This window comes from Dermacentor albipictus, chromosome 3 (genome assembly GCF_038994185.2).
Source record: "Dermacentor albipictus isolate Rhodes 1998 colony chromosome 3, USDA_Dalb.pri_finalv2, whole genome shotgun sequence".
Lineage (NCBI taxonomy): Eukaryota > Metazoa > Arthropoda > Arachnida > Ixodida > Ixodidae > Dermacentor > Dermacentor albipictus.
The window spans coordinates 72,774,406-72,801,649 of record NC_091823.1 but is presented as its reverse complement, the minus strand read 5'-3'; the positions used below and the strand labels follow the sequence as shown (position 1 = coordinate 72,801,649).

General features: G+C 49.9%; 1 protein-coding gene across 2 annotated transcripts in view; it reads right to left on the bottom strand.

The window, feature by feature from the left end:
* Window positions 1-13,709: 13,709 nt before the first annotated feature.
* LOC135900691 (uncharacterized) overlaps window positions 13,710-27,244 on the bottom strand; it is a 28,768-nt gene continuing 15,233 nt past the window's right edge. For both annotated transcript variants that reach the window (XR_011512763.1, XM_070535589.1), the window contains 6 exons: window positions 27,027-27,226; window positions 26,752-26,951; window positions 26,477-26,676; window positions 26,226-26,400; window positions 25,952-26,149; window positions 13,710-25,873 (listed from right to left, as the gene is read on the bottom strand). Coding sequence is in view for 1 of the 2 variants with exons in the window: in XM_070535589.1 (XP_070391690.1) it covers window positions 20,867-21,889 (1,023 nt within the window). In the remaining variant the exon portion in view is untranslated. The remainder of the gene's footprint in view (window positions 25,874-25,951; window positions 26,150-26,225; window positions 26,401-26,476; window positions 26,677-26,751; window positions 26,952-27,026; window positions 27,227-27,244) is intronic.

The following is a 27,244-nucleotide window of genomic DNA, read 5'->3' as shown; positions in this document are numbered from 1 at the left end:
CACAGCCGTTGTATTGAATTTTCGGCCAAGTTCAGCGTTGCCAGCGTCATTGCGTCTTGCGCCACACAACATGGAGGAAGGAAAACTGTTGTCCTTCCTCCATGAGCACGCAAGAATGTGTTCAAAACATGGCATCCATGACGTCACCAAAGTGTGGTCGAAGCATAGCCTTTGAGATGCCAAAGCTACTGTGTACTGAAATCATAGAGTTACTGAAATTGAGCAGTGTGTCGTCCGGCGGCGAAAGCATGCCTCTTTTTGCGATGACGGCCGGGGGTGCTGGAACACGCTGTTCCAGCACCCAACTGTCGCTGCAGCTTGGAGTCATTGCTGGCAAGAGGAAAAATAATGGTGCAACCACCGTTTATAAAGCTTTTTTAGTTTCGAAACTGCTCCTCCCAGAGCGGGCGCGTTTTGCGCTTAGGCACTGAGATGGCGCTGCGGTCGAAGTTTGCGCGTTTGCGCTACGCTAGCCACGCTGCCGTGCAGCAGCGCTACCGACGCTGCAGTAGGCATGAGCACTTGCATCGCGTTTTCTTGTCGCGTGGTCCTGATTTTTTCGCTGTAAGTGTGTGTGAATCATCATGAGTAGTGCACAAGTTGTGCTTCAGCTGCTTTTGGGTGTATGGTATGCTGTGGTCGGTGTGGGCGCTCATGTTGCCCTTCGGACCTCCAAGTATGCAGGTAGCGTGGGCTGCCGCTCTTGAACGCCAGATTCTTTTAAATTTTAGCTGTCAGAAGGTAGGTGGTGCGTGGGATTTATTTTCGTTACAATGTGTTACGACTCGGCAACCAAATGCCAACGTGTTTTGTGCCCTGATGTACCAGCGGGTACCGGCGCAAACCAGAGAAGAGGCACTTCTCTCCGCCCACCGATCCGCTCCTCCTTGCAAAGTGGGAGACAGCGATACCCCACGCAGACAAAGTGTTGGGGAAAACATCCTTTTAGTGTGCGACACCCACTTCCAAGAAGGCGACATTGTGAAGTCGTAGAAACATATAATCAACCCAAAAGTGATTGAAATCGAACGCGGAGTATGGTCTCTCAGGAGTGATGCAGTTCCTACCATATAACGGAGAAAATCTCTGAAAAAGAGAGCAAGTGACGCAACAAACGCAGGGGCAACTCAGAGCGACGCTGCAGCGCACACCGTACAAGAACAACCGGGAGCCCGTGCAAATCAGCTGTATGAATGTTAATAAGTTGGTGGAGAAGTTCATGAGTTGGTGGGAGAGTTAGTGAGTTGGTGGTCTTTAGGTTGCTTCAACATTGGAGATCGGCAACCCTTGAAGACTAAATGGACAGCGATCACAGATTGTTTTAAAGCGAAAGCTTTACTGGCCGCGAACTTGCGATTTCGCCGTGGCCGTGCTCCGAAGAGGCACATGACGTCACACCGCGTTCCTCGTCGTTGCGTTCCCCTCCGCTCGCTTCGCCAGCTGTGTCGCATGCCTGCTAACATGTCGGAGGATTGAAAAGGAGAGCTCGCGTGCGCCGCAATCCCAGTTGAGGCGGCAGTATAGACGGCGACAATTCTGATAAGCGGGAAGCGGCCTGGAATCGACATCGGAACTAGATGAAGAGGAAACGAATCGCCCAGGAAACAGACGAACAGCGCGCTGAACGATTGGCTAAACGCCGCAACATAGCTAGACAACCAGACTAACCTGGACTTGCAATCAAGATTAACCGAGGCTAACCAGCCTTAGCTTTCCCTACGTATATACTGGCATAGCCGAGCTAAGCCACTGCCATTTTTTATTTTACAAGGCAGGAATGGACTGAGAGGTATACACAATATTGAAGTGTCGTAGTTCGCAAGGACATGAGCTACGCAGTATCTGCCCGCAGCAAACTGGTGCCGACGTTGCCCATGGATATGGCGATTACTTAAAATCACATAAAATAATGAACTTGACCTCCTGCATGAAGTGCAAAAGGGATACAATGGCTTCACAAGACACTCTACCTCCTGAAGCAATGCTTGTGATTGAACGCGAGTTTGTGACTGGCAGCCTTGTTTTTTCTTCAAGGGAACTGTTTAGCTGCGTGAAAAGCATAGAAGACCCTATTGTGCAAGCATAGAAAAAGAAGTCTTTGGGGACCTTTTCTAGAGGGTTTTAGATGGTCCCTTGCCAAGACAGGGCGAGACTGTATCGGTTGCCCAGAGCATAGCTGTGTTTTTACAGCACAAATTGTACACGCCTATTTGGTCACACGAATGAACTTTTTTTCCCGAAAGAAGAACCAGGAGAACGACAGTGCCAATAGAGCTCGGAGGGAACGTAAAAAAGCAAAGCTCGTGTGAATGGTAAATGAAGTGAAAAGGAAGGTCTCTGAAAGTGTGTGAAAAGTTTTTATAAACTATAATATGCTAATACAAGTCCACTAAAACATGTCTGTAATGTTTTTATTTTATAACTATTTACCAGAGGTAGCAGAGCAATGTCAGCATGATATCCATTTATCAGGTAGCCCTCTATATGTGCTTTGAAAACTAAGGAGTCGCTTTATGTAACCTCTCTAGACGACCCTGGAGGGTTTATCTCGTTCTTAATAAAACCGGGGGAAATGTTCAAATTTTGTTTCAATTTTTGTAGATCCTGACTTGCGCGAGTTCGGGTTCGGAAAACAGGAATAAAAATTATTCGCGATCAGTGTGATTTATACGGAGAGGTAACATCACCTTTCAAGCGGAAGTGCGAAGTAAACTCCTCATATCGCCATGCAGATGCTGAAGGTATGAAACGCCAGCGGGGAGATGCACAGACGATCAATTAGGTTCACACAATTTATAACATTGTTTATAGATGTTTTGATCAACAAACGTCGATTCATACGCCATATATTCGACAGTGTAGTTTTCTACAGCAGGTTTAAGGCATTTAGGCGCATTAAAAACCAAAACCGCGAAATGCACACGCCTATATCTATAAACGGTGGGTGCAACACACGGCCTCCGGGATCAGCAGTTATGGTTAGGCAAAGAGTTAGGCATGCCTTCCAACGAGTCGGAATCCAACCAACCAATCATCGCGGACAAGATCAGTCTCTTTCCACGTAAGTACGAGGCTGTGGACAGGAGCTGTGCCGCTTCAATGTAACCTTGGGCCTGACGGACCAACCGACTGAGCCATCTCTCCGGGCAACATTCAAGGGTCACGAGTTCAAATCTGCTCTTCTGTTTCTTTGTGTGTGTGTGCGTGTGTGTGTGTGTGTGTGTGTGGCATATCTTCGTCGAGACCCTCCGCACCTATTTATGACTACTCATGTGCAGGTCATAAACTACCAGGTTTCTCCAGCTGAGTGCCATCTCTGCTGTTTAACCGAGCTCAGATTGGCATAAACAGGCCTGGAGTGCGGCCTGATCCCGGTGACCAGAACCGGTAACGCACTCTCTCACCAGAGCAGGATTGGCCACCCTGGTGCAGTACTTCGCCACAACCTCCTATATGAATACAACAATCTAACCCGGCCCTCAGACCCCAGCAGCTGCGAAGCAACTGGCCAGGGCGGCGGTCAGACCTGTAGCGCAGCAGAGGGTGCTAAGAATCCCTGGCTCCGGACAGGCCGCCATTGGAATATGAACCTGGCAACGTTTAACGTTAAAACGTCATCTAGTGGAGCAAGTCTAGCAGTGTTATTGGAGATATTAGAGGGTAGTAAATGGAATATAATAGGGCTCAGTGAGGTTAGGAGGACAAAAGAAGCATATACAGTGCTAAAAAGCGGGCACGTCCTGTGTTACCGGGGCTTAGCGGAGAGACGAGAACTAGGAGTCGGATTCCTGATTAATAAGGATATAGCTGGTAACATCCAGGAATTCTATAGAATTAACGAGAGAGTGACAGGTCTTGTGAAACTTTACAAGAGGTACAAATTGAAGGTCGTACAGGTCTACGCCCCTACATCCAGTCATGATGACCAGGAAGTCGAAAGCTTCTATGAGGACGTGGAAACGGCGGTGTGTAAAGTCAAAACAAAATACACTATACTGATGGGCGACTTCAATGCCAGGGTAGGCAAGAAGCAAGCTGGAGACAAGTCAGTGGGGGCATGTGGTATAGGCTCTAGGGAAGAATTATTAGTAGAGAATTAGTAGAGCATTAGTAGAGAATTAGTAGGGAAGAATTATTAGTAGAGCTTGCAGAATAGAATAATATGCGGATAATGAATACCTTCTTCCGCAAGCGGGATAGCCGAAAGTGGACGTGGAGGAGCCCGAATGGCGAGACTAGAAATGAAATAGACTTTATACTCTGCGCTAACCCTGGCATCATAAAAGATGTGGACGTGCTCGGCAAGGTGCGCTGCAGTGACCATAGGATGGTAAGAACTCGAATTATCCTAGAGCTGAGGAGGGAACGGAAGAAACTGGTACATAAGAAGCCGATCAATGAGTTAGCAGTAAGAGGGGAAATAGAGGAATTCCGGATCAAGCTACAGAACAGGTATTCGGCTTTAACCCAGGAAGAGGACATTAGTGTTGAAGCAATGAACGACAATCTCATGGGCATCATTAAGGAGTGCGCAATAGAAGTCGGTGGTAACGCCGTTAGTCAGGATACCAGTAAGCTATCACAGGAGACTAAATATCTAATCAAGAAACGCCAATGTATGAAAGCCTCTAATTAAATGATTATGAAAGCCTCTAGTTAATCAACAAGCGTAAGACAGCTGACATATGAAACTATAATATGGATAGAATTGAACATGCTCTCAGGAACGGAGGAAGCCTAAAAGCAGTGAAGAAGAAGCTAGGAACAGACAAGAATCAGATGTATGCGTCAAGAGACAAAGCCGGCAATATCATTACTAATATGGATGAGATAGTTCAAGTGGCTGAGGAGTTCTATAGAGATTTATACAGTACCAGTGGCACCCACGAAGATACTGTGAGAGAGAATAGTCTAGAGGAATTTGAAATCCCACAAGTAACGCCGGAAGAAGTAAAGAACGCCTTGGGAGCTATGCAAAGGGGGAAGACAGCTGGGGAGGATCAGGTAACAGCAGATTTGTTGAAGGATGGTAGGCAGATTGTTCTAGAAAAACTGGCCACCCTATATACGCAATGCCTCACGACCTCGAGCACACCGGAATCTTGGAAGAACGCTAACATAATCCTAATCCATAAGAAAGGGGACGCCAAAGACTTGAAAAATTATAGACCGATCAGGTTACTGTCCGTTGCCTACAAACTATTTACCAAGGTAACCGGAAATAGAACCAGGAACACCTTATACTTCTGTCAAGCAAAGGACCAGGCAGGATTCCGTAAAGGCTACTCAACAATAGATCATATTCACACTATCAATCAGGTGATAGAGAAATGTGCGGAATATAACCAATCCTTATATATAGATTTCATTGATTACGAGAAAGCGTTTGATTATGTCGAAACCTCAGCAGTCATGAAGGCATTACGGAATCAGGGTGTAGACGAGCCGTATGTAAAAACACTGAAAGATATCTATAGCGGCTCCACAGTCACCGTAGTCCTCCATAAAGAAAGCAACAAAATCTCAAAAAAGAAAGGCGTCAGACTGGGAGATACGATACGCAGTGGGGGAGATTTTACGTGACCCTCTCGCGAGACGACCGTCAGGGCATCTGCGAAGCTCACCCTTTCCAAGGTATATCTGGCTCCTGGAGGCGACGTGGATCTTGATCTGGAACGGCTCACCCTCGGTCTGGAGAGGGAGCGGGACCGGGACCGGTGCTTGGTCTCCATGGACGGGAAATCTGATTGAAGCGCTGATTGCTGTGCTGCTCGGCGTTCTCCGAGGCGTCTTCGTATAACGTACGGCGTTTTGTATCTGGCAGTACAGGCTTTGTCCGCTGTGGGATGGGGTCCACCACACAACGTGCACTTGTGCGTACACTGATCTTGACCTGGGTTGCGAGTTCCGCAGCTCCGGCAGATCTTAGTAGGGAACGGGCAAACGTCCATGCGGTGCCTGAGACGGTCGCATCGGTAACAGATATCGATCTGCTTGCGGTACAGGGAGCATGGTATTAGTGTTGCGCCATAGCGAACCATGTATGGTACGTCAGGTCCGTCGAAGGCAATGACGATGGTCGTGGTGGAACCGATTCGCTTGGCGGCTAGGGCTAGAGGATTACGATAATTTATGATGTTAGCGTCGACTTGTCTGGCGTTGTCGGTGAGAGGGACGCCTCTGATGACTCCTTTGGTAGTATTATCTGGGGCAGCTTCGTACGCGCTGACCTCGTGGGTTACCCCGTTGACTTGGATGGAATTGATTCTTGCGTACCAGTCCGCATTTTGCGGGATGGGCGTGCTGATCACCATGAGGTTTTGCTGGTTGTTCGAGCAGATCGTGTCGTTTTGACTGTATTCTGAGCTAAGTTGCGTTGCTTGAAGAATAGCTGCAGCCACTGTATTGCCGACCTTGAAAATATTGAGTGCTCCTTTGGGTCTAACGATCATCTTGATCTCATTTGCTGGTAGTGGCAGCATGCATCCGGCCTTGGGAACCTGAGTCCTAACTTGCTGCCTGGGTCTATAGCGAGAGCGAGTCTTGCGTCCTATGTTGTTGTTCTTGGGAGGCCTGAATATTGGGAACGGGCGGAACACCAGCCCATCTCGGCGATTAACTCTTCTGGGGAAATATCTCTGCCACACACTTGGACTTCCATGCTTCGCGGATTTGGCCAGGGGCTTGTGCGTCGTAGCAGAGCTCGCACGGGCACGCGCGGGAACGGGTCAGGTAGCCTGGTAGGCCGTGCACCTGGGAGCCCGAGCACCTGGCGCACGCGCTTAGTCTTAGCGCGGCGACGGCGTGGTCGTTATACAAAAGTCGTCACAGTCCCGGAAAAATAAATGTCCCACCTGATAACTTGGTATCTACAGAGTCCTGGTGGTCTCGCAGTTCGAATGGTACGAAATTCGGGCTGGTATTCACAGAAAATCGCGGCGAAAACATTTCAAGAAGACAGAGCCGATGTGAACATAAGCTATGGGCATTGCGCTTCTTTGTGTTCCTCCGATAAATTAAAAGAAAGATTTTTTTTTACATTAAGTTCCTGGCTCCAAAGCAAATCTCGTTTTCAGCCGTGCTTTGCGCGTCGTTCATTCTAACAACCAAATTAGCCCCAATTTGGTATCCTAGCCCTGGTTTCCGACTTGTGGCGTACTGCTTAGAAGGAGGTTACTGGTTATTATTTGCTTTGAAAACATATATACCCATCGACGGAAAGGGAAAGCGAGGGGAGTGCTGGCAACTGCCACCGGAAGGGTCACTTGCAACGCCTGCCTACTCTACATGAAAGGAGACAGAAACATAGAAATAGTTGCAAGGGAAAGTAATATTTCTTTGTCGATAAACACTTTCGTAGTTAGACACGAGCGCGCGCGCGAGAGAGAGAGAGAGAGAGAGAGAGAGAGAGGGAAGGAAGGGCAGACAGGTTAACCAGACGGAGTCCAGTTTGGTACCCTACACGTGGGGAGGAAAATGGGGAGTAAAGAGAGAGAGAGAAAACGTGAGTCTTATAACGCACTTTCACATGTACTAACTTACCTTTCTAGTAGCACGGAAGTGTCGTTTGCCGATGGTGGTGGTCGTAAACTTTATTGAAAGGGTGAAGGGTAAAGGGGGACGTGACCTACGGATCGGGCTCAAGTAAGGCCCTGGGCCTGCTTGGCCTTCTCCGCCCAGTCCACCAGTTCAAGCTGTCGGTCGACGTCCCCGGAACTGAGCCAGGCTGTCCAGTCAGTCTCGCTGCTGACGGGGGGATGAGAACGTATCTCAAATAATTACCCGTCTCTAAATTTTCCTGTAGACCACGAAGTGGCACTTCTAGTGACATGCACGTCGCCTTTCGTAAATTTCGCCAGCCGCATTACCTCCCAAGTTGTATGCAATTCAACTCGGAGCAGTGCATCTCCCACCTGCGCGCACTGCTGCGCTCGCAAAGTCCTTTGTCACAACAGCGATCGACTGGAAGCACTTGCCCGCCGGCGCCGTGCACCACTCCAGTCCCGATGATTTCAAGAAATACATCGAAGAAATCATCCAGTGTTTCTAAAAGCCCACCCATCAAGTAATACCCAAATACAGGGACATTTGTAGTGGAATAAAGAAAGAAAGAAAGAAAGAAAGAAAGAAAGAAAGAAAGAAAGAAAGAAAGAAAGAAAGAAAGAAAGAAAGAAAGAAAGAAAGAAAGAAATACACTAAGTGTGAGCTAGAGTAGCTAAGCTCATTGTGTGCGGCTGCAGCAGTTTATGAAGACTGGATTGATGCGAACAAATAATTTCAAAATATCGTACCAGGGTGGCCTGAATATTAACTCCTACGCGATTGTCTTAATCTCGCCTACTCTATACGGTGGCATTTCAATTTCCTTCACCGCAGCACGCGTGAACAAGCCCATGCGCCCAGTAGCTCGCGCTGTGGCTCACGTTGATCAAGTGGACGATTCTGCTCTCCTGCCATTTGCTCTCCTTCGCGGGTGTCGTGGGCACGCGAATAAGAAGCGGCTTCGAGAGTGCATTGCTGAAATATTCGTCCCGGGTCGCCTCGCGCGCATCGCGATCGTGATATGCAAAATAGTGGGGGGACAGCCTGTGGGAAGACGCCTGACGGACGACGCTATAACATAGCCTGCGTCGTCTGCGCATGCCTGGCGACGCGTTGGGAGTTCTTCGATTGCATAGATATACAAGTGGGCGTCTCGAAAGGAGCTCGGCGCGTGTGCATCGTATACGCGTCAGAAGAATGACGTCAGACGCAACAGGGAATGACTTTGCATGCGCGAAGCCACGACACGTTGACAGTGAAAAATACTTCGGGATTAATAATACGAAACCCGAGTGCGGAGCAATGGGAAGGAATGCTCTCCAGTGACCGTCAGGACGTCCAACTAGGGCTGATCCGACGGGCCCAGCTGGCAGAGGCATCCAGCGGACCCCTGGACTAGGGGCAGACGGCCATTGCTAAGAAGACAGAAGACACCATCTGACTCCGCGAAATTCATCAAATTTTTCTAGAGCTCAATAAACGTTTTTCCTCCTTTTCATCGGGATAAATAGTCGCGCTAGGAGGCAGACAGCGAAACTCAGCGTGTTTGCAAGGCGTTATACAATTTTTGGTGTACCTAAAGACGTTCCTTGATGTTTAGAAACGTGTGACGGATATTATCCGCGTGAGATGCGTATTAGAAAGTCAAAGCGGTAATATTAGAGAGGCTGTTAGTAGAGTGGGGACATTAGATATAGGCTGTTTTATGATGACACAGAATTAGTTCCATTTCCTCGCTATATTATGAGACGCAAGGCATCACGAAGTTGATGAAATTATGGTACGTCTCTTGGCGGAAAATTGCTCTTGTAGATCATGTTCTTATCGCCCCAACCCGAGGAAATGCGAAGATACTCTCTGCACTCATATTTTCACACCCTTGGCCAGAGATTTCAGGAGTACGTACGCTCCTTCCTAAAAGACAGAAGCCCGACTGCGAGTCTCGCAGCGTAAATCGGACCCCTACACGCTGGGCTCCGTCGGAACACCGCAAGGCTCAGTCACCTCTCCATTACTATTGAACTTATTGGTGAAGGGACTCGCAGACAAACTACGAGACATCCCGAACGTAAACTGCACTCTATATGCAGATGACATCACCATATGGAGCCCGGGAGACTCCCTGGCAGACATGGAGCAGGCATTACAGTCTGCCCTAGATGACACGGAGGAGTACTTACCAGGCGCAGGAATGAAACTATCCTCCAAGAAATCGGAACTTTTACTGTTTCGCAAGTCTTGCCAAGGAGTCCGCCATCTAACTCCTCTAGACGAACTTCTGATCGCATTACACACGAGACGGCCAACAGATTCCGCGAGTCAACCACATAGCATTCTTGGGCTCCTAATCGAAGCCACCGGATGCCACGCACACACGATCAAACACTTAACCGCCAAACCCGAAAGCATGATCAGACTCATCCACAGTCTCAGGGCACAGGAAGGGTCTCTGCGAAGATAACCTTCTGCGCGTATACCACGCCTTCCTTATGAGCCACATTAATTACGTCGCCTCTGCCCAAAACTGGACGAAAATAGAAAGGACGAAACTAAATACACTCATCCGCAAGAGCTTCAAACAGGTCTTCGGGGTTCCACAAAGAGCAAGTACAGCAAAGGTTGATCAGCTTGGCATGCACAACAACATCGACGAAGTGATCGAGGCTCAGACTATGGCGCAAATACTCCGCCTAACATCGTCCAAAGCCGGTAGACTAATCCTAAGCGAAGCTAATGTCTCTCCACCTCCCTATCTCGAGCACGCGGTTACCCTACCGAGCGAAATTAGAGACAACTAGAGTCTCACCGTTTCCCAGAAATGTCCGCCCACAACACAACGTGGGTAGGCGCCGGGCCCGTGCCCGCGCGATTCCCGACCGCACCGACGCGGATCGTGAAGCCACCGCATTTGTAGACGCGGCCCAGTACGGCAACACATCAACTTTCGCGATAGCAGTCGTGGATGGCAATGGAACGTTACGATCATCCGCTTCGGTTAAATCGACCACCAGCGCTAAAGCAGAACAGATAGCTTCGGAATTACGAACAGATTCGGGCTTACGAACAGATTCGGGCTTACGAACAGATTCGGGCTTACGAACAGATTCGGGCTTACGAACAGATTCGGGCTTACGAAAGCGGCAACGTATCTAAAGAGGTAGCGCATATACTACAAGCGACCTCACAAGAGAGCAAGCGATGCCTCTCCTGGTTCCCCGCTCACATGGGGAAAGACGTTCACCTGCAAAAACCCAACCTCAATGAAACGGCCCACGACCGTGCGCGAGAACTTGCCCGCCGCGACGGTCGCACGGCCTCCGAGGGGCTGGACATTCAGTTTAATGACCCGCTGCTCACTTACCAAGAAATCGCCTCACACTATCGAAACGGCAGAATGAAATACCCGCTCCCACACGCCAAACTCGAACGCGCGCAGGCGGCCGCGTTTCGAATGCTACAAACGGACTCGCATCCGTCATGAGGCCTACTAAGCCACTACAAGTCAGAAATCGCGGCAAATTGCCTAGAAATTTATTGCTCTCTCTCGCACATGCTATGGCAATATACCGCGTTACAAAAGGGCCCTCTCTCCAGTGAGCCCGAATGGGAAGAAGCCCTCAAAAGCTCGGACCTCAAACTCCAACTCAAGGCCGTCCAGAGGGCCCAAGAACTGGCGGAGCGTCACCACGTTCCCGTCCCGATTTGGGCTGTAATAGGGGTGTTTCGGTTTTTCTCACCTTTGTAAACACCCATGAAACGCCCTTTTCTTCCAGAAAAGCATGTTCCACAAGGGGACACCCTTGGAACACCACAGTCCTATCTTGCACCCTAATTTTATGGGTGTGAATTGACAAGGCTATAGTGTGATAAATGAATGTTGGCATGTTACGCATTTACATTGGCTATACGTGAAATGCACCCTAGCTGGCTGTCCCCGGGCCATGAACATTGTACAGCGCCAATTACCAGCTACATTTCCTTTGAGATATGAATACTGCTCTAATCGTATTAGATGTACAAGTACAATGGGACTTACTGCAGTTCCCGGCTATGTAAAAAAAAAAAAAAACTTGCACAAAGCCACCAGGAAGCCTTAGTTTCAGCAGGTCCCACAGCTGCATCTGAAACTAAGTACACGAGCGCTTTTTTCTTTCATTTCGGCCGTTATCGACATGCTACCGCCGCGGAAGCCCACAGCCAATCGGCTACTGCGACGGGTTAACTGCTTCGTACTGCTATAGTGACACGGGTTTTGCCCTCCATTAAAGGCATACGCGTTACCAACGTTTCGATCTCTATCACTTGCGCCACATCGCACTTTTTAAATTCCGGATGTTAGTGCCCTGAAACGCCAGCATCCTGTCTTCGGTAGCAACGCAACGGAAAGGTGGAGAACGAAGAGAGTTCATAGAAAGCCAGTCTTCCTATACTCTGAATGGCTCGCAGTGATGCTCCCATTCAATCGGTGTAGCTCGACCAGTTGCAGACAGCGGATGTGCCAACACGGTTGGCTGGCACGGCACAGTCTTTGCACTACATGGAGTTAGTGAGACGGGCAAAAAGAATAAGAAGTATTGATAGATGATTTGGGCAAGGTGCAGTTTAATGCAATGCATGCTCGGTACAACCAGCGCAAAACACAACTGTTGAACAAACGAAATTAAAAGCGATTGAATGCTACTTGACTGGACGCATCCCAGATGCTGCAAACAGGAGCATATGTACAGTGCATTAACATACATTTACGCATTTGTACAGGAATACATGCCAAATACATACCGAAATTTACACAGCACAAATTTCTCAGCTTCATGATATTTCGACGTATAGGAATGTAAAACGGCAAACAGTTTTCCTAGATCAATAAACCGAAAATAACAGCATCATTCAAGGCGCAGTAACAGACTTCTTTGAGTACAGTGAAGTTCAAATAGCTTCAAGCTGTAAAAATTATCTTAAATGGGTAAGCGTTGTAAACCACCTCCGCTGGGAGATAAAAAAAAACGTTTTCGGCAGTTTTAAGTAAACGAGAAAGCGCGCAAGTAATTGAACTTTCCCAGTTGGATTCGAAACGCACAGAAGGGACATACTAGACATTTCTAGACGATCTATATATACCACGTCACATCCTCTAATATGACCTCAATGTGCAGTTACTTCGTGCATCGCTGTCCTATTGTGAACTATTGAGTGCTGTGTGGGTGTGTCTTGTTTTTTCTCTGCGTCCACGTACCAGTTGCGTTAGACAAAAAAAAACCTCCAAGATGACGCATACCAACAAAAATTAGGTTTTACGTGCGAAAACCACGATCTGATGATGCACGCCGCAGTGGGAGACTCCGGAAATTTGGACCATCTGGAGTGCTTTAATGTGCACCTAAACCGCAGTACACGGGTGTTTCCGTACTTCGAACCCATCGAAATGCGGCCGCCGTGGCCGGGATTCGATAGCGCGACCTCGCGCTTAGCAGCCAAACACCATAGCCACTAAGCAACCACGGCGGATGCATATCAAGAAGTCAAAATCTCCACACTGGTCGTATGGTAAACTGATTGTGAGTATTGTGTGGCGCAATTGCAGGACTGTCGTGCAACTGAAGATGGAAAATAAAAAGACTACAGTAAGGCTCCATTGCGCTGTGTGTATGTTCGAGGTTAAGAAAAATGCATTCGACTGAGCACAATAGCGCATGCGTGGTTGCTTGACTTTTTCATCACAGCGGATGAAAGCAGCGAAAAGGCAGAATGCGGCACACGTAACCATTTACAAAGGACGGGGCTAATTTATTTGGTTATCGAGCAACGCAGAGGTAAGGTTATTAGAGGTTGAGAACAATGAAAGTAATATTCGTAATAAATCAAGTGTGCACCCTTATGTTAAGATTAGGACAATAGCGGTAGCATGTGCAAATTCAAACACTGTTCAATGCAAACGCATTCAGATGCATTCGAAGATCAATGGAAAGACTAACAGCGTACAGAAAAAATACGGGAGAAACACTGGTAAACTTAATTCGCTGTAACACAAAAAATGCAAGTAAAGCAGACATTGTCTTTTGAAGATTTTTTTGGGCATGCTGGTGCACGTCACTTGTCTAGACGTGTTTACACACGACTTGGCATAAGGGGAGTACATGTAGCCCCTTCGAAGCCGCTGTGACAATGGCTCACGCGGTGCACTTTAATCACGAAATTACACAAATGTGTAACAACGACGTCACAGTCGGGAGAAGAGCACCATGGCGCTTTAGCATTCCTACCGATCTTGCAGAGCAGGTGATAGTTGACACAAATTTCGAACTAAGGCGCCGTATACGCGGTGAACAAGCGACGACAGCGGGTAGCCCTGTCCGATAAACAAACGACAGGTAATACATAAGTTGGGCCATCTAGATCCATAAAAGCATTTGATTAGTCAAGCACACCAAAAAACTAGAAGCAGTGAGCCCGGCGACACCACCAACCACTCTTAAAGATGGACGTCATTATCATGTGCAAATCAGGAAACGTTTTTTGGCGAGAATAAGCACCCTCCCCTTTCCCATTCTTTGACATTGTGTCCTTTTGTAGCGGCATGTTGATCTTTTCGAGTCAGTGATCAGCGACGTGGAAGAACCGAGAATGTGTGAAGACCGTTTCTGGCACGAGAAAGACGCCTGAATAAATCCGCTGAATGCTGAAACGAGTACCGAGATCAACCCAAGGACCAAAGCCAAAGAAACCAGCGGTTCGACCAATCCAAAAGCGGATGTCCATAGACCATAGTAAACCATAAAACCAGGAACCTCTTAACTTCAGCTTGCAATACAGCTTGCAATTACTGCGGATCGCCCCCTCGCAGCGTCTGACTGTCCGCAGCATTCGACTCATCTCGAGAAACGCCATTCAGACAGACCACGCACACCGACGCGAGTTTATTCTTCACGCAAGTACTATTCCTGAAACTTTCAAGGCGACGGCCGTGCTCAGCTAAGCCTACCCACGATTGCCGATCCTGCTGCCCGGGGCCACGCGCCTCGAGATCCACGTGCACGCCGGGCCACCCGACAACGGCTTTTTAAATGTGTTTTCTCTCTTCAAGCGTAGCCGCAACCAAGCGTTATGGAAGTTGACCGAACGAGCTCCATAGCAGGAGTAACAAATAATGAAGCAGAGATGAACGACACGGAGCCGACGTTCGACAGCAACAGCGGAAAAACACTATGCAAGACCGGACCGTGCGTGATGCTACAAGCGCGACATCAGAAAGAATCCATCGTAACGTCGAATACGCAGAAGTTCTCATACGAACACAGCAAGGGCAGAACACGAATGATGGAAAACGGCAACAAGCTCCTCAAAAGCCACGGGCCCAAAACAACGCAAGCAAGCCACGTCCTCGCTGGCCAACGACTCCACCGCTACCAGAACACCATTACAAGATTGTGTGCAGACCTAAAGCCGGTGTGAAAGTATGAAACTGGAAAGGCGGAGTGACAGCAAGAGGATTAGCCCAAGCATGCGGAGTCGCACCCCAGGAGCTCTACGCCAAAGTGATACAGACACAGTGGCAAGAAAACTTAATTATGGCAAGTACCGAAGAAGAGGACTGCGCACTCAAACTAGCGGAAATAACAAGCATCGAAATAGGACACGCAACATACGAAGTTACACCGTACCTGAAACCAATTCCGGGCATTGTATGTGGCGTTGTTCACGAAATAGAGGAAGGCACCACCGAACAGCAGCTAGTAGATCTACTAGCAACGACCAACAATTGCAAAATCCTCTACGCTAGAATGCTGGGAAGATCGACGTCGGCAGTGATCACCTTCGAGGGCCCGCATGTGGCGTTCTACGTTAAAGTTGGATGTACTCACCCGCTGCAGACCCTACAGAAAGTCAGCCCAGTACTGCAGATCTTGCGGGGAGATAGGACACAGACAAGACATCTGCCCTAATTCAAACGACGAACTATGACAACTGCGGAGAACACAACGCTGATCCAAACAACCACCAATGCGAGCCGAAATGTAAGCTCTGCGGAATGCCCCATGAAACGGCGAGCAGAGACTATCGAAGGAAGCTGAAACCGGCCCCGCCACCGTTGAGAGTCAGGGAGCGGTCAAGATCGAGACAAGATTCTGGTACCAGGCCAGCGTAGTAACTACCAACGACAACGAGCACATGATGACCATGTAACTATCGCCACAGTCACCGAATGAGACCGAAAAGACAAAAAGATCGTGATCCAAGTCGGGATCGAGATCGAGGTAAAGAGAACAGAGCATCCCCCGGATACCGGCAACGGGCGTGGAACACGACAACACCCAGCGAAAGGTAAGCTGGGCCAGCGTCATCACAGGGCACAATCATACGTCGAGGGAAAATAATGGATTCTTCGAAGACAGAACGATGAATTGAAGCGAGAGCTAGAACAGCAAGAGAAGACACTAGAGAAGCAAGCTAGCACTGAAAACAGCGCGAATCAATCATGCGAGAAATAGAACTACGGAGAGAAAAGGGCCAGCAATCGCAAACACCACTACCGCGACCTTCATCCCTACATCCTCAGCAACACAACTAAAGCCAGCAACACTGTCGAACCAAGCGGTGATAACCCAGAACGACCTGAAGACACATGAAGACCGCATAAACGCCAGCGTGACCGCCATGACGGAAACCACGATGTCCACGGTAACACAGGTTATGCAAAACACGGTAACCCAGATGATACAGACGGTTCCAATCTCTCCAGAGCGAAATTGACAACCAGATTCAGGCCCTACAGAACAAGATGACTCAAACGGGAGAAAGTTTCAGTCAACGCATCCACATGCTAGAAGAAAGATAATACTCGCAAGAAGCCTAAGTACCCTGCGAGAGAAGCCAAGATCATGCAGAGCCTAAGCGAACAAGATGGCGAGGCTAAATAAAGAGAAAGATGACTACAAGCAACACCCATGGCTCAAAATTTGGCAATGGAACTGTCATCTTATTTGAAGTAAGAGAAACAACCTTGTACAATTCTGCACGCAGTTTAACCCGGACATTGTAGCCTTACAAGAAACCGAAGCTGAAGACTTCAAGGTCAGTGGTTACCTCACTCACGTCACCGACGGTAAGACGAGGACAGCAATCCTGACCAAGAAGGCCATCAACGCTCAACGATACGACATCCAACACCGCATCGAACACACCCTCGTCGAAATCGTACCCGAGAAAAAACAGCAAAGCCTCTCTGTTAAACGTGTACAGCCCGCCGAAGGACCACCTAAAGGATCTAGAGAAGCTAATGCGAGAAGTGAAGCTGAGTAAGGGTAACGGACTGATAGTCTGATTTTAATGCTCCCCATGTGGCCTGGGGATATGCGACCTCAAAGAAAAAAGGAGATGTACACAACGTAGCCCAAAAACACCTCACGCTACTCAGCGACCCGCACACACCCACGCGCATCGGCAACAGTGTATCTAGAAACACCAGCCCCGACCTCACATTCGTAGAAGGACTCGAACAGTATGAGTGGAGCTGCATGGACGAGAATCTGGGTAGCGACCATTATAGATGTAACGGGGGTTTATTCAGGTCGTAGAGAAGCAGCGACCAATGCGGCAACAGCAGGTAGGGCGCAGCCAGCGAACGAACTGGGTACGAGCCACGCGATGGCAAAGGGGCTTTTCAGCCTGCCGATCTTTGTCACAATCACCCCCGGAATTGAAGAGTAGCCATCCTGGCGACCTAGGAAGAGGTGGGCGGATCGTAATACTGCTTCAGCCGGCCAATGTGCACAGTCTCTCGCCCGCGACGACGCAGATTGGGAGATGGCGATATGGGTTCGACCACGTAGTTCACTGGTGATGTTTGTGCAACCACGCGGTAGGGCCCGTGGTACTTTGGGAGGAGCTTGGACGAAAGGCTAGGAGCAGCAACAGGCGGGACCCAAAGCGACACGAGTGAGTCGACGGGGAAGGGGTGAGGGGGAGGATTGAGGTCATGGCGCTCTTTTTGGCGGCACTGTTGAGCAGACGTCAAAGAACGGGCCAGTTGTCGGCATTTCTCGGCGTGCTCAGCAATCGCAGAAACAGGTGAGCATTCAGCAGGGTCCGGCCGGTACGGGAGAACAGTATCAATGGTGCTGGAAGGATGGCGGCCGTAAAGCAGAAAGAATGGCGAGAATCCGGTAGTGGCTTGAGAGGCAGTGTTATATGCATAAGTGACGAACGGAAGTACAAGGTCCCAGTTGGAGTGGTCAGATCCAACATACATTGATAGCATGTCACCAAGAGTTCTGTTGAATCGTTTTGTTAAGCCATTGGTCTGTGGATGATGAGCAGTAGTAGTGCGGTGAATAATTTGGCATTCAGATAGGAGTGACTGCAGGACGTCCGAGAAGAATACGCGGCCCCGATCGATCAACAGTTCACGAGGGGCGCCACGGTGGAGAACGAAGTTGTTTAGAATGAACGAGGCGATGTCTTTTGCTGATGCGGCAGGCAAGACGGTGGTTTCACCATACCGTGTCAAATGATCTACGGCGACAACAATCCATTGGTTGCCAGCGCCAGTAGATGGAAGAGGCCCGTATATATCAATGCCAACGTGGTCGAATGGCTGAGCTGGGCAGGGAAGTGGTTGGAGAAGTGCGGTGGAGAGATGCGAGACACATTTGCGTCGCTGGGCAATGCAGGAGCGTACGTATTTGTGGACGAAGGTGTACATCCCTCGCCAACAGTATCGTAGGCGAAGCCGTGTGTAGGTTTTTGACGCTCCACGGTGATTACACTGCGGGTCCGAATGAAAAGCTGAGCATAAATCTTGTAGGTGGCGAGGCACTACTAAGCCATTTGCGGCCGTCATTGTGGTAGCTGCGCCGGTATAAAAGTCCGTCGCGGATTGTGAAATGCTGCGCCTGTCGGCGTAACGCTCGAGGTGCCCAAGTTGATTTGACAAAAAGTCGAATATCACGACGATCCATGGGTCTTTTCGTTGCTCCGATGCCATTTCCAGGATGTCAAGTGCTGAGATGTCATGTCTGTAGGTAGAAGTTCTGTCTGAAGTAACTGGGGAGCGCGAGAGGGCATCGGAGTCAGAGTGTGCGTCCAGAACGATAGACGACACGGATATCATATTCGTGGATTCGGAGGGCCGACCGAGCGAGGCCGCCCGACGGGTCTTTTAGGTTGGACAACCAGCAAAAAGCGTGATCCGTCACCAGGTCAAGCGTCGACCGTAGAGATATGGACGAATTTTTTTTAAGAGCCCACACGATAGCCAGGCACTCTTTTTCTGTGACTGAGTAATTGGCCTCAGGTTTCGCGAGGGCACGACTAGCATAAGCGACTACGTATTCGGCATTAGTGTTTTTGCGTTGTGCGAGCACGGCACCAAGGCCGACACCACTAGCGTCAGTGTGAAGTTCTGTAGGTCCGCTTGGATCAAAATGGCGCAAGACTGGCGGAGACGTGAGTAGGTGACTAAGAGTCGTAAAGGCATCATCAGAGGCTTCCGACCAAGCAGAAAGTTCATTGTCGCCTTGGAGAAGTTGGTTAAGTGGTGCGATCACAGTAGCGAAATTGCGAACGAAACGTCGAAAATAGGAGCATAGGCCAATGAAGCTGCGTAGTGCTTTCAAGTTAGTGGGCTTCGGAAATTCGGATGCGGCGTGAAGTTTATCAGGATCAGGAAGAATGCCTTCTTTGGAGACAACGTGGCCTAATATAGTCAGTTTTCAAGCTGCAAATCTGCACTTTCCTAAGTTAAGCTGGAGACCAGCATTCGGGAGACAGGTCAAAACTTGATGTAAACGCCGAAAATGGGTCGGAAAATCAGGGGAAAAGATGACAACGTCGTCGAGGTAGCAGAGGCAAGTATGCCACTTCAGGCCGCGTGGGATGCCGTCCATGCGTTCGAAGGTGGCGGGCGCATTGTACAGACCGAACGGCATCACAGTGAATTCATGCAAGTCATCTGGTGTTACAAACGCGGTTTTATAACAGTCAGCGTCAGCCATGGGCACCTGTCAGTAGCCAGAGCGGAGATCTAAGGAGGAAAGAAACTCCGCCCCTTGCAAACAGTCAAGTGCGTCGTCAATACGTGGCAACGGGTATACATCCTTTCGGGTAATCTTGTTATGCCTTCGATAATCGACGCAAAACCGCATGGTGCCGTCTTGTTTTTTAACTAGGACGACTGGTGATGCCCAAGTATACATACTAGAAGGCTGGTTGATACCACGATTGAGCATATAGTTCACCTGGTCATTGATAACGCGTCTTTCAGTCGCCGATACTCGGTAGGGACGCTGTCGAATTGGTGCATGGCTCCCAGTGTCGATAGTGTGCGAAACAGTCGTTGTGCGGCCGAGTGATGTTGCTTGGCAATCAAAAGAGGAAGAGAAGGCTTGGAGCAAGTGAAGAAGTTCGTCGCGCTGCGTCGTCGTAAGGTCGCTGGCAATAGCTGGCGTAAAAGAACGCGGTAGTGACTGAGGACGCGATGCCTCGAGAGCAGCAATATAAGTGGAGTCGTCCATCGTGTCAAATATTGAAGATGAGGTCAGTGGCTCTGCTCTGCCAAGGCTTTCACAGCGGCGTAAAGTAATTGGTGCAGCCGATGGGTTTGAGACGCACATGAGAGAGGCGCCAGCTTTGAACTCGAGGACGGCGAACGGCAGGAGTAGTGAACGGCGGCTAACTAAGTTCAGACGGAGCCAAGAGTACTGTGCCGTCATCTACATAGTCACAAGAGATACTGACAAGAGTGGAAGACCAGGCAGGTATAACGGTGTCTTCTGAAACAGATTTTGCGACAATGGCCCTTATGGCCAGTGATAATATAGATCGAAAACTGAAACAGCTCGATTTCGGCGCGGGCGCAGTCAATGATCGCATGATGTGTGGAGAGAAAGTCCCAACCTAATATGACGTGTGAAAATGATGGCACCACGATGAATTCTATGATATAGAGGACCTCCTGAATTACGGCACGAGCAGTGCAGGCGCCGGATGGCTAGACGTGCTGCGCGTTGGCAGTGCGAAGAGACAGTCCAGAAAGCGGCGTCACTTTTCCTGTCTTGCGGCAAATACGGGCATCTATCGCTGAAAGTGCAGCGCCGGTGTCGACAGCTGCTAGCGTCAATGTTCCGTCTACTGCGACTTCAATAACATTCTTCGGGGAAGTGTGAGGCCTTATACATTTCACTGGCACCGCAGTTCTCGCCTCCTGATCTGCAATATTTAGTTTTCCTGGCGCAACGGGCTCCGACGCCGGTGCATGGAGGAAAGCGAGCGGCGTCGAGGAGGTGAACGGCGAGCGGCGGAGAATGCGGTGTCGACGACAGGAGGAGATTCAAAGGTGTCCGAATAGTTGTGGCGTTGTTGGAAACGTGGCGCATATGGGTGCACATTGTTGGGGACGTTCGGTGTAAGGAGGCGACAGTGACGTGCTACGTGTCCAGCACGGCCACAATAAAAACAAATCGGGCGACTGTCTTCCGTGCGCCAATGATCTTGAGGTCGTGCATACTGCACCAGTGGCCCGACTGGAGCGGATACGGGCGGGCGCAAAGGCGGGGCGAAGGGGACCGTAGGTCTGTGGTGCAGGCCTCGAAGGGACTTCGGTGTACGTCAGGGGAGCGGCAACCGGAGCCTGCTGGAGAGAAGGTGGAATGTGGTCGGCTACCTGCTCCTTGATGACAAATCGGAGAGCGGGCGCCAACGGAGAATTCGACTGGCCGTGTGTACGGGAAATCAGAGAAAGCTGACGAGCCACCTCTTCACGGACGAACTCCTTGATCTGTAGCAGTAGGGACGTGTTATCTGGGGAAACAGCCAAGCTCGACATTGAAGTCGCCTGAGGAGGAGATTGGCGGGTGGCTATGCGTTGTTTGCGGAATTCGTCGAAGCTTTGGCAGAGACTGACGAGTTCAGAGACTGTCGCCGGATTTTTCGCCAACAGCATATGGAAGGCGTCGTCTTCAATGCCTTTTAAGATATGGCGGATCTTCTCGGCATCAGCCATTGTGACGTCAACGCGGTTGCAGAGGTCGACAACATCTTCTATATAACTTGTAAATGTCTCCCCGCACTGTTGCGCACGACTGCGCAAACGTTGCTCGGCGCGAAGCTCGCGGACGGCGGGGCGCCCGAATACCTCCGTCACGTTAGTTTTGAAGGCTGCCCACGTCGTGAGATCACGTTCATGGTTGCGGTGCCACACGTTGGCGACACCACTCAAATAAAAGGATACGTAATTCAGTTTTTTCGTGTCGTCCCAGTGGTTGTGGATGCTCACCCGGTCGTAGTCAGCGAGCCAGTCTTCTACGTCATGGTCTTCGGTACCGCTGAAGATGGGTGGGTCGCGTTGACGCATCGCGCCGGGGCAGACCACGGTATAGTCACCGGGGCAGCGGGTTGTGGTTGCGGTGGTCCTTCTTCCGGCATAATGAAGACAGGCTGCAGTGTCGGGTTGCGAAGTTCCAGAATTCCGGTTGTACCCAGCAGCTCCACCAATTGTAAAGGGGGTTTATTCGGGTCGTAGAGAAGCAGCGACCAACGCGGCAACAGCAGGTAGGGCGCAGCCAGCGAACGAACTGGGTACGAGCCACGCGATGGCAACGGGGCTTTTCAGCCTGCCGATCTTCGTCACATATAGTGCAAACGATCATCCCGCACCACAAAGCGACCATGAAGATTGGAAAAGCCAAGATCACCGACTGGCAGGCCTTTCGCAAAGACGAGAGCGCCATTAATGCGACGATAGACGACATAGAATTATGGATCAGAGGAGTCGTGGAAAGAGCCGAGAAGCATACGAAGACAATCCAGCTGTCGCAAGTCACCCCGTAGTCGACCCCCACTTACTCTACCTGTGGGAGGCACGGAGGGGACTCGCGAAACTCTGGCAGCGTAACAAATGCAACCGGAAACTCAAAATTCGAATCTCTTAACTGATCAAGGAAACGCAAGAGTACTCTGAACAACTTGAAAAACAGAACTGGCGCGAAACATGTAGCAAGCTTCAAGGGACCTTAAGCAGCAAGCGCACATGGACGGTACTCAAGACACTCCTATCAAAAAAGGAGAACAAGAACGCCACGAAACAGAGTGCAGAGACTTGTACACAACCACCCGGGGAAAGAGAAAGACAAAGAAGTGGAGGAGAAGTTCCTCGGTACAGAGCGGAACTGTAGATTCGCACTTTGTCGAGTATCGTGGCAACCTAAATATAGAACTGGATCGGCCCTTCACAGAAGCAGAAATCAAGAGGGCCTTGAGCAAGCTCACCCGCAACACGGCGCCGGGGTACGACAGAATAAACAACAAGACACACTGAAACCTTGACGGATCCTCTGTGGACGCACTCTTAAAATACATCAACGAGTGCTGGGAACACAGTAAAGTACCACCGGAATGGAAACGCCGAGGTAACCATGATACCTAAACCCAACAAGCCCATCAGCGTGCAGAACCTTCGACCTATATCCCTCACGTTGTGTGCTGGAAAACTAAGAGCACATGGTGCACAACCGCATGATCGAACATCTCGAAGACAACAGACACGTCCCAAACAATATGTTCGGATTTAGAGCTCACCTGTCCACGCATGACGTATTACTGCAGATCAAAGAAAAAGTCGTCGACAAACTGGACACGCACAGAAAAAGAGCCATCCTCGCACTTGACATGAAAGGGGCTTTCGACAACGTGTCACACGAAGTCATACTGCAACGCCTCAACGTAAATAATTACGGTAAAAATATATATGATTACATCAAAGCTTTTCTAAAAGAACGGACAGCTACAGTGGGGATAGACAACTTATACTGAGAAATTCGACATACCACGAAAGGGAACGCCACAAGGCTCCGTCATTTCGCCGATGCTATTCAATTTAGCGATGAGCTCGCTACCCAAACAACTGAAGCAAATAGAAGGGATTGGACACGCAATATATGCTGACGACCTCACCGTCTGGACTACAGGAGGGTCGACAGGTAAACAGCAAGACGCTCTGCAAGAAGCTGTTGACACAACGAAGAGGTACCTGGAAGCATGTGGACTGACGTGCGCACCAGAAAAGTCAGCTCTTGGTATTAAGAAAGCGCACAAGAGGCCGACAACCGCAGCATGTACCAGACCCGGAAGTAAAGGTGGGAGGCATGATTCCGCAGGTAACGAAGCTCCGCATCCCCAGGCTCCCGATTCAAAAGGACGGGGCCGGAGCAGCAGAGTTGGAAAAAATTCAGAGAATAATGCAACAAATAACCCACCTTATCAAAAGAGTGACGAGCAAAAGACACGGACTCAAGGAGCAAGACTGCACGAGAATAATACAAGCGCTGCTCACAAGTATCGTCACCTACGGGACCCCATACGTTGACATGAACAGTCAACGAGACGAAGTAAACGCACTCATAAGAAAATCCTACAAAATTGCGTTGGGCCTGTCCCCTTCCACATCCACAGTGAAACTACTCAAAATGGGAGTTCACAACACGTGGGAAGAGCTCATGGAAGCGCACAACGTCAACCAACTGGAGAGACTAAAGCTAACAAAAACGGGAAGAGCCCTGCACCAAGATCTGTGCTACCAAGTCGAGGTTGAGAGGCACCTAGCTCAGCGTATCCCACACGAGATCAGGGACAAGCTACACATAAGTACCATTCCCAGAAACATGCACCCCGACTACGACAAGGAAAGGAGACAGGCGAGAATACAGGCGCTGAAGCACATACTGGAACGCACAAACAGCAAATAAGAAAATGTGAGATACACGGACGCAGCTGCGTACAGAACAAACGACCGATTTGCAATCACCGTGGTCGACGAGAAGGGCGAACAACTTACAGCCACATCTATACGTGCCAAGGACGCGAACACAGCGGAAGAGCTGGGCATAGCCCTGGCCATCGCAACGCGCAAGAAGACCCTGGTTACCGTGTCGACGGACTCGCAAGAAGCATGCAGGAGGTATGTGAACGGAAGGATAGGAAAGGCAGCACTTCAGGTCTTGACCAACACCGAAATAGAAACAGCACAGATCCTCTGGACGCCGGGACACGACTCCCTCGCGGGGAACCAGGCGGCGCTCGCCGCGGCTCGAGATCATGCACGCCGAGCCATCTCCGACACGCAGAGAACACGGACCAATGACTGCGACGAGGATGATGAACGGATGTCCAAGAAGTACTGACATCCCGGCGCACTACAGGAAGCAGAGGCGTCGCTACCACCCGCGTATAAGACGATGAGTAGGGAGCAAGCAGTAACTTGGAGAAGACTCCAGGCTGGAACCTACCCGCATGGAACACTGCTACACGCCATGTATCCATGCACCTACGGGCGAGACTGCAAGCTCTGCCCGCCGGACACACCCAACACCTTGCGCCATAAGGTGCTGTAGTGCAGAAATAACGGCGAAGTACCACCGTCATCATCACCACCAAGCGATAACAAGCAGGAAGAAGCGGATATGGAGGAAGAATCGGAAGACCTGTGGGAGGCTCTGCTGGTGACGCAAGACCCTGACAGCCAGCTACGATTGGTGAAAAAGGCTCGGGCGGCGGAAGCGAGCCATGGCTACCTGGACTGAGGAAACCGCCCACCTTTAGGCTTAAGAAGCCTGGTCTAACAATGAAGTTTATTTCTTTCTCTCTCTCTCTCCTAAGAGGAATGAACTGGGAAAAGTGAAGCAAATGTGACGCTGGAAATGCTACCAAAATATAAAAAGTCGAAGTGCGCCAGCTAGCAGCGTAGCCCATATACGTTCTCGATCGAAAAAAAAAGCACAGAGTAGGTGACATGCAAAAGCACACATGCACACACACACACTACTACAAAAGTGCACAATGTCAATGAACGTCCATTACTCTCGCCACCAAAAATTTACAGATTCGCTCATGAAAACGTTGACAGTCCTTATTAAGGACTGAGTGGTGTCCACGTAAGTACCTTTTTAATGATCTGCTTCGTAATAACCCAATTTCTAGAAGCGCCATCCATTCGCTTAGCAACGTACCACTCTCAAAGCAGAAAAGCTTGCTACACTAAACTTATTAAATATGCCTGCGGAAAAGGGCAACAGCGAACTGGAGAACATCGGATAGACGGTCGTGGGACGGTGACGACACGCAGTCCTTTAGAGCATGAACACGCCGTCAAGACAGTGCAGGACACCGCCAAGACAGGCGTGCGACGCGTTCACGAGTCCATGAGGAAGCTTGCTGTAGAGAGCACGCGGCAGGACGATCGGGCTGAAGGTGTTTGCTCGTGAGGCAAGGCCAGGCATGTTCTTGTAAATGGGCGTGCTGGAACATTTCTCTTGCGCCACAAGCGACAGCAAACACTGGAAACCTGAAACGACACAAGCCCCGTTTGTTGGTCATTCGAAAACACGTGGGTGCAGTACAGTCGTGTGTACGCGATATTTACCAAAATTAAGTGCAAGGGCGCCAGGCTAAATCCAGTCTGCCAGCAGGACGCCGTCGGCGGGAGAACGTAGAAGCAATAGCAGTCGCACATGGAACGGCGATGCTCGTGCCGGATGTAACCTCTTTTAGAGCGCAGACCGGAGAGTGCGTGCAGGAGCGTGCTATGTGCCCACCGCAATCTAAAACAGGAGTGCAGAACCTGTAACGACGCAGTGCTTATTTGTTGAACACTGGAGGACAACTCGTAATACGAGTCTTGTGTAAACGACACTTACCAGTCCACTCTACCAGCAAGACGCCACTGGCGAGGGAATGTAGAAGCAGTAGCAGCCGCTCCTGGAACAGGCGATTCTCGTGGCCGAAGTAATCTTTTGGAGCGCCGACCGTAGAGTCGTGCAAGAGCACGCTGGGTACGCTTGTGGACTGCAGTTGAAAACAGGAGTACAGAACCTGTAACGACACAGTGCTGATTTGTTAAACACTGGAGGACAAGTTGTAATACGAGTCCCGTGTAAACGACATTTACCAGTAGTAGCGCAGGGTGAGAAGGCAAGTCCAGTGTACCAGCAGGACGCCATTGGCGAGGGAACGTAGAAGCAGCACAAGACGCTCCTGGAACAGGTGATGCTCGTGGCCGAAGTAATATTTTGGAGCGCAGACCGTAGAGTCATGCAAGAACACGCAGGGTACGCTTGTGGACTGCAGTTGAAAACAGGAGTACAGAACCTGTAACGACACAGTGCTTATTTGTTAAACACTGGAGGACAAGTAGTAATACGAGTCCCATTAAACGACATTTACCAGTAGTAGCGCAGGGTGAGGAGGTAAGTCCAGTGTACCAGCAGGACGCCATTGTCGAGGGAACGTAGAAGCAGCACAAGACGCTCCTGGAACAGGTGATGCTCGTGGCCGAAGTAATCTTTTGGAGCGCACACCATAGAGTTGTGCAAGAGCACGCTGGGTACGCTTGTGGACTGCAGTTGAAAACAGGAGTGCAGAACCTGTAACGACACAGTGCTTATTTGTTATACACTGGAGGACAGTCGTAATACGAGTCCCGTGTAAACGACACTTACCAGTAGTAGCGCAGGGTGAGAAGGCAAGTCCAGTGTACCAGCAGGACGCTATTGGCGAGGGAACGTAGAAGCAGCACAAGACGCTCCTGGAACAGGTGATGCGCGTGGCCGAAGTAATCTTTTGGAGCGCAGACCATAGAGGCATGCAAGAGCACGCTGGGTACGCTTGTGGACCGCAGTTGAAAACGGGAGGGCAGAACCTGTAACGACAGTGCTTA